The sequence below is a fragment of the Nannospalax galili genome, unplaced genomic scaffold (genome assembly GCF_000622305.1).
Source record: "Nannospalax galili isolate Female #2095 unplaced genomic scaffold, S.galili_v1.0 scaffold433, whole genome shotgun sequence".
Classification (NCBI taxonomy): Eukaryota; Metazoa; Chordata; class Mammalia; order Rodentia; family Spalacidae; genus Nannospalax; species Nannospalax galili.
This window is the reverse complement of record NW_008338715.1, coordinates 12,762,767-12,770,591: the sequence shown is the minus strand read 5'-3', so window position 1 is coordinate 12,770,591 and position 7,825 is coordinate 12,762,767. Positions and strand designations below refer to the sequence as shown.

Sequence of the window (7,825 nt, the reverse complement as noted above, 5' to 3'; positions counted from 1 at the left end):
TCTGCCCTTCTGGTAAATCTAGTCAGCCAGAGGTCCCTGTTCCAGGAGGATCAGCTGTTCCTCATCTACGGCAATCCATTGTCAGTATTCCTTTGGATAGAATTGGGGTCTGCTGTTCATGTTTCCAGTAGTATGTTGGGTTACTGTCTGGAAGAGCCTTTATCTATCCAGGGCCAGGAATTTTTAAAGTACTCAACATAGCTACTTTAACTTTCTACACCATTCTTCTCCCCTTAAAGCTGTCATCTACAGTTATCTAATATACTAAAAATCATGACTGTATTTTCATGTTGGGGTCTCTAAGGTATTCCCTCCTAGGTTCATTTACATTCTTCTATTTTCAAAAATGTGTTCTAGTTCTTGGTATTTGGTGTCTGTACCAATAATTAATCAAGAACCCAGCAATGAATCTCTGCTTTTCCATTGTGTTACTTATTTTGTCATTGCTGTGACAAATACTCGACAAGGAAAGTTTCCTTCAGCTCACAGTTTGAGGGTACAGTGTGCCATGGCAGCTGGTCACACCAAATCTGCAGTCAGGAGGCAGTCATGAATGCTTAGTGCTCAGCTGGGTAACAATTTATTCAGCCTAGGACTCCAGCCCGTGGGATGGTGCCACCCATATTTAGAGTGGGTCTTCCCACCTCAATTAACCTAACCTAGAAAAAGGTTTGACTTCATGTTGAGTCTAACCCATCAAGTTGACACTCAAGATTAACTATCATCCCCATCCATCAGGATATACTAAGAGCAAGTAGACACCAGACAACATACAATAAGAAAGAAACCTTATCATTAAAAGAGAAATTGCCGGGCATGGTGGCACATGCCTTTAATCCCAGCACTTGGGAGGCAGAGGCAGGTGGATCTTTGTGAGTTCGGAATGCATTCCAAGAAGTCATATTGATACTTTATTGTAAGTATCAAGGTATCAGCAAACACTATAGAAATAGTTGACTGTCAATTGGAGGCCAGTTTGATCTACATAGGTAGTTCCAGACCAATCTGGGCAGTGAGCCCTATTTAAAAAAAACAAAAAAAAAAAAAAAAAAAGGAGAGAAATAAATTTTCACAACGGTCCAGAAATAAGTTCTACCAATTTGCCAGATTTAATATTTATATTTAAATATTTCTATTTTTAATTTTTTATTTATTTTTACTTTATGTAGATGAGTGTTTTGCTTGCATGTATGTAAGTGTACCCATGGCATGCAATGCCCACAGAGGCCAGAGGAGGGCACTGATCCCCTGGAACTGGAGTTAGGGATGGTTGTTAGTTGCCATGTGGGTCTGGGAACAAAACCTAGCTCCTCTGCAAGAGCAGCAAGTGCTCTTAACTGCTGAATCATTTCTCTAGGCCCTATTTCTATATTTTTTAATTATTACCATATTTTTTAAAACAAAAATGTAAAAAGGAGGGTGGAGTTCGAGAGATGAGTCAGTGGCTAAGAGTGTCTGCTGTGAAAGCATGGAGGACCTGAATTCAGACCTCAGCAATCATGTAAAAAAGCTGGGCATGGCCCACGCTATAACCCCAATGCTGTGGGAGACAGAGAAAGGGTCACTAGGACTTGCTGGCTGCTAGCATAGCTCTACATTCAGGGAAATATCTTGTTTCAAGGGAATAATACAAAGAATGATAGAGTAAGGTACCTGACGTTTCCCTTTGACCTCCATGTGAACACAGGCATGTATACCATATGCGTATATACCATAGTCACATATATATATACATACATAAAAGCAAAGCATTAGTTCTGTAATCTCCTTTTGATCTAAAGAAAAAAATCTGTTTAAAATACAAATTCCATTGCAGCCATCTTCTTTTAATACCAAAGTCAAATCTTAATAGGGAAGAAATGAGGTATGTGATCCCTTGAAGAAGGGACAACCACTATGTGATTGGAAAATCAGCAGGGGCCTGGATAGGACAGGACCTGTCTTTTCAATTGCTTTTTTTATTTTTTTATTTTTTGATATAATAGCTTGTTCATTAATTCAAAACCAATAATAAGAACTTCATCTACAGTAAGGGGAAAAAGGAAAGGTGTGACCAGACTTAGCAGAAGGAGGTTCAGCCCAATTTTTATAGTTCTATATCAACTAGGAAAGTAAAAGAATTATTCCATATATGTAAGGACTCAACCTAGAGTTTCCAAGTTGAAACTAAGAAAAGTGGCCACTGCCAAGCCCCAGGGAACTTGCACATATTGCTTTCTCTACTCTTTCAAGAATTCAGAGTATTCAGTGCGTTTATCTAGATCCCATGTAGGCTAGGCTGGCCCACAGTTTAGAAGAGACTTATGCGTGCTGTCTCAGAGCTTCCCATCACTGTCCTAGAGAGGCTTACCCATGCTCATTTTGATAGGCAGGTTTTCTCTGCTTGCTGCTTCCACTAGATGTCTCCGGACTTCCATCACCGCCTCTTTGTGCTTAGTGTTCAGCAAGGCTTCCCATAGGGTTTTGGCTGAGATGTCACTGCAGTGGAACCACAAAACACTTTAGAATAAATTTTTACTGTGAAATGGAAAGGACTGAAAGAAAAAAACATTTAAATATCTTTTTTTTGAGAACTAATATAGTCTTTCTGACTGAAAGACTTCTTTTATTATTATTTTTATTTTATGTATTGCTTGCATCTGTGTAGTGCGCCCATGTTGTGCAATGCCCACGGAGGTCAGAAAAGGGTGTCGTTGGATTCCTGGAACTAGAGCTATGGATGGTTGTTAGCCTCCACGTGAGTGCTGGGAATCAAACCCAGGTACTCTGCAAGAGCAGTCAGTGTTCTTAACCACAGTGCCATCTCTCCAGCCCCCCCCCCCCCCCCCCCCCCCCCCGCCGCACTGATAGATTTCTAAGTATTAAGACTCAATAAAAGAATATCTAATTTATTTCATTGACATAAAGTATTGAGAAATTAAGGGGATAAAAAAATCAAGACATAAGAGGGGAAGAAAAGCTACACTGTTCCATGAAAAGTATGAGAAAAATTATGTGGGTGTTTTTTTTTTTTTTTTTTTGAGATTCTGCACTTAAAAGCAGTTCAGAATGCAATTCATTTGTAAAGTAACATGAAAGAAGCCAAAATTAAATGTATGTCCAAAAATAATTCATCAGTAGCACAAGCAGTATGTTAACTTGAGACAGCATATTTGTCTGAGAAACACAAAGCATGCCATGATAATTCCCATAGAGAAACACTCAATGGACTTTCTGATCAGTGAGTGGGCTTCCTACTGAGTAGGAATGAGAGCTTGCACTCAGGAGCAGGGCCTGAAGTATTCCACTCAAGGCCTTCAGTTGGAAGGATGGCACTTAGGGAAGCCTTCAAAATCAACTGTTAATAACAGACCCAAGCACTGCATTATGCAGGAGCTTATCTGGGTTCACTTCCCCAGTAGCTCTCTGTCTCACCCACCATGCCAAGTCCCAATTATAAATGAGTACAGTGTTCTTTCTGGAAAATCACTGCCATGTAGCCAACTATACACATTTGTAGTAACATTTCAAAACTGAACATAAAGGAAACAAGGGTGACTTCTGTTCCTTCCTAAGGACATCGTCCTCTACTTAATCCCCCCTAATGCTTCTTCTATTATGCAGTTAACATCAGCTTGAAAATGAGTGCATTTTTAAATTTAGTTTTAAAATTAAAATTAAGTTAGTTTTAAAGCTATACCTATTAAGATCATCATTCAAGTTTGAGTTTGATCTGGAATAATGAAATTTTGTACTTTAGCACCAATGTGAATGCTTGACACTAATCTCTCAATAAATAGTAATAGCTCTTATTATCATATATTTTTCCTTAGTGAACTGGAACCTCTAAACTTTTAAAAATTATAACTCCTATGATAGTTAATCTTGGCTAGCAACTTGACTGATTAAGAGATACCAAGAAAATTGATAAGGCGCTTCTGAGTGTATCTGTAGGATGTTTCCAGAGATGACTGGCATAGGGGTCAGTGAACCAAGGGGAGAAGACCTCACCTGAATATGAGCTGTTGTCCAATAGGTTGGGACTCTGGATGGGACCAAAAGCGAATAAAGGAATAAAATGGACAAGGGGCAGGATGGAGGGGGATGGATGACCCCCAGGCCTGTGATTGATTCTCAAGTAGGCATTCTTTTGCTGATGCCACTGCTTCAGACACCAGACTCCAAATTCCTCTGATTTTGAATGCAAACTCACATCAAAGACTTACAGGGAACTTTCAGGACTTCATCTGTGGCCTAGGGCTAAGCCTTGCCCAACCCTACTACTTGTTCTAAGGTCTCCAGCATCTTGGACTGAGCAGCTATCTCTAGCTTTCCTGCCTGCACACAGCTATTGTGGCACTACCCAGTCTCTTGACTCCATACACCATTTTTATATTAAATATTGTCTTTGTGTGTGTGTGGCCCTCTAGAGAACCCTAAGAGAATTCTGTACCTATTATTCTTATTTAATTAATGAACAAGTAAGTTACAAGGTAATTCTAGTTTGCTTCTCTGTTGCTATGACAAAACACTGAACCAAAGATACTTGGAAAAGAAAGAGTTTATTTCATCTTACAACTTCCAATCCAAGGCAGGAACTCAGAGATCCTGGAGGAACACTTTGTACTGGGCTTGCTCAGCTACTTTTCTTTTATAGCCCAGGCCCACCTGCCCAAGGATGGCACTGCCCACAGTAGGCTAGGCCCTTCTACATTAATCAGCAATCAAGAAAATGCCCCATAGACAGGTCCACAGGCCAATCTGATGGTGGTAATTTTGTGGGAATGGGTCTCAGACACCATCTCAGCTCATTTACACTATAAAGAAGCTTACTAGGCCTAGGGCTCCTCTTGTAACCCAAACACATAGTTTTAATCCCTCATGACTCTTCCTTACCCTTGACCCAGAATAATGTAAGTATATGGCATATATGTGTTGAGAAAATACCAAGTGCTGAAAGCAGCAACAAAGTATCCCGTTTGTGCTGAAAACAGCAGATGGGATTATATTGATACCTGTTTGTGGTTAAGTGTGCTGTTCTATGTCAGTAAGGGGTCAGAAAGGACATAATCCTCTAAATTCCTTTTTTCCATGTGATGCTGGATGTACAGTTTCAATGAAGAGAGAACAAGGCCTTTGTTCAGAAGCACAATTCTGGGAGAAATCTGAAGGAACAAGTTCTCAGAACAGTTTGGTTCTTCCTCTTTATTGAAATGGATGCTGAGAGTCATCCACTTCAGGCATCACTGTAATGTGGCATCACACCACTGCACAATTTCAGTGCACAGTTGAGGTTCCCTTTTCCCAGGTGCCTCTAGTTTGTGTCAAGTTGACAAAAACTAAACAACACATATGGCATGCTCTATATTTGGCAGGCATATAGATAAAACAAACTTTCAATGATATATTCTGGAAGGTCACATGTATACTATACAAGAAAAAACTACAAAGAAGTGTGAGATGTGTTATAATCAATGGTTGATAGGTTTCTGTGCAAATATAGTCTTGTCTGGGAGGATAGGGACTGAGGGAATAATTTCTGCTGGAAACAGTGAGCTAGTACAAAGAAACATAATCTCTAAAAGCAGCCAAAGGAAGAAGTTATAATTCAACTTAGGGGAAAAAATGGTTACGGCAGCTTAAAGGAAAATATAAAATAATAATCACAAAACAAAAGAAAGTAGGGCATTTCACAATGTACAATGTCCTAATTATAAGACACCTTGTACCTTTTTGCTCCTTGCTAAAGATGCAAAGGGAAGGGTGGTAAATAAGAGCAAATGCAGTATCATAATTCAAAAATAGTCTATTTGCTATGGGTTTTTCATAAAAACACCTAATTTCTCTAAATCCTGGAATGCAACTGGAAACCACTGAAGAATTCTGAGCAGGGAAGCTATACTCCCCATTTCCTAGACTTATGGTCCACCATCATGTCTTACCTTATTCCCTCAAAAGCACTTCTGCCCAAATCCCAGAAGTTCTCTCACTCTCAACACAGAACTTCCAGAACAGAATATCACTAACCTCTTCCTTTCCATGAGAATATACATCCCATTAACACAGTATGTCTCCAAGAGCATTATGGATTAGCTAGTGTTGTGATTTCCCCATAGAGCTTACCGTAGTAATTAAAATGCATGTTCAGAGTCAGATGAATTTATGCTGAAACTCCAACATTCTCCCATCACCCACTCCAAATGCATGGCCTCCTGAACCTTCCTTTTAAGCACAGGGACTTCTTCCCCTTCTTGGTCAGGAACATTCTTCCTACAAACATCCCTCTCCTCCCTCTCTCTCTTCCCAAACGTCACCTTATTAGAGAGGCCCATCAATTCCTTGTATAACAGAGTGATGAAGTCCATACCTGTAACTTACCCTCTTCTACCTCCTTATTGGACTTTACTGTCCTACATGATCTTTATACACAATTGACATATATGTTTCCATGTTAAATTGTTACACATCTCACTCATGAAAGTGGATTACTTCTATGAAAGCAGAGATGTCTTTGACTCATTGCTAATTCCTCATCATTTAGAATGTACCAGGTTTGGGGTAGAATTACTCAATAAACATTAAGTAAATTATACTACAAGTGGTATAATTTTGTCCATATAATTAATTCTCTACTTTTCTTGGTTTTCTCACTTATAAATGACTTCAAAGGACTGTTATAAGGATAAAATACAAGAATTTTCATACAGCCCTTCTCTGACTCACTTAATTCAAGCAGTTGTGTTGTTACTTCATTTCTACTGAAAAAAATGTCTTTAGGTCACTATGTTCAAGTGTTTACTCTAGGACAAATTCGTGTAATTATCAAGCATTTTACTCAGAAATTCCTGATAATGTACAATGACACAGGGTTGGTACTCTCTGGCTCTGGTCTATTAAAACACATTAGGTTGGGTACAGTGGCACATGCCTTTAGCCCCAGCACTTAGAAGGCAGAGGCAGGGCGATCTCTCTGAGACTGAGGCCAGCCTGGTCTCCATAGAGAGTTCCAGGCCAGCTGTGGCTACAAGGAGACCCTGTCTTAAAAAGACAAAAACTGAAATTTGTTTAAAAAAAAAAAAAAAAAAAAAAAAAAAAAAAAAGAAGAAAAAAAAAAAGCACATTAGAAGAAATACATAGTTTCCAAGAGTTCTAACACTGACATATAGGTCATGTGTTTCTTGAAAACCGTTTCGTTGATATAAACAATTCTGATATGCCTGATTCCCCAATGTCTATTTCCTGGTGGTTGTTGTTTTAATTTTATTTAGGAGTCAGGTGAGATGTGGGATATGCATGTGCATGTGGGCACATGCATGCATGAGCATTCATGTAGAGGTCAGAAGGCAACTTTCAGGAGTTGGTTCTTTTCTTCCACTGATCTGGGGATCAAACTCAGGTTATCAGACCTGGGCAGCAATAACCTTTACACACTGAGCCATCTCACCAGTCACCTGGAGAGATGGCTCAGCAGTTAAGAACACTGACTGCTCTTGTAGAAGACCCGGGTTTGATTCCCAGCACCCACATGGCAGCTAACAACTGTCTGTAACTCCAGTTCTAGGGGATCCAACAGCCTCTTCTGTCCTCCGTAGGCATTGCACAACCAACCTTTACACACTGAGCCATCTCACCAGTCACCTGGAGAGATGGCTCAGCAGTTAAGAACACTGACTGCTCTTGTAGAAGACCCGGGTTTGATTCCCAGCACCCACATGGCAGCTAACAACTGTCTGTAACTCCAGTTCTAGGGGATCCAACAGCCTCTTCTGTCCTCCGTAGGCATTGCACAACCCGGGTGCACTTACCTGCATGCAGGCAATACACACATACACATAAAATAAAAATA

The 7,825-nt window shown here is 39.9% G+C and overlaps 1 protein-coding gene across 1 annotated transcript in view; it reads right to left on the bottom strand.

The window, feature by feature from the left end:
* LOC103734420 (sec1 family domain-containing protein 2) overlaps positions 1-7,825 on the bottom strand; it is a 185,682-nt gene that overhangs the window by 117,283 nt on the left and 60,574 nt on the right. The window contains exon 3 of the mRNA XM_008833344.2: positions 2,351-2,478. Within this exon, the coding sequence (XP_008831566.2) occupies positions 2,351-2,478 (128 nt within the window). The remainder of the gene's footprint in view (positions 1-2,350; positions 2,479-7,825) is intronic.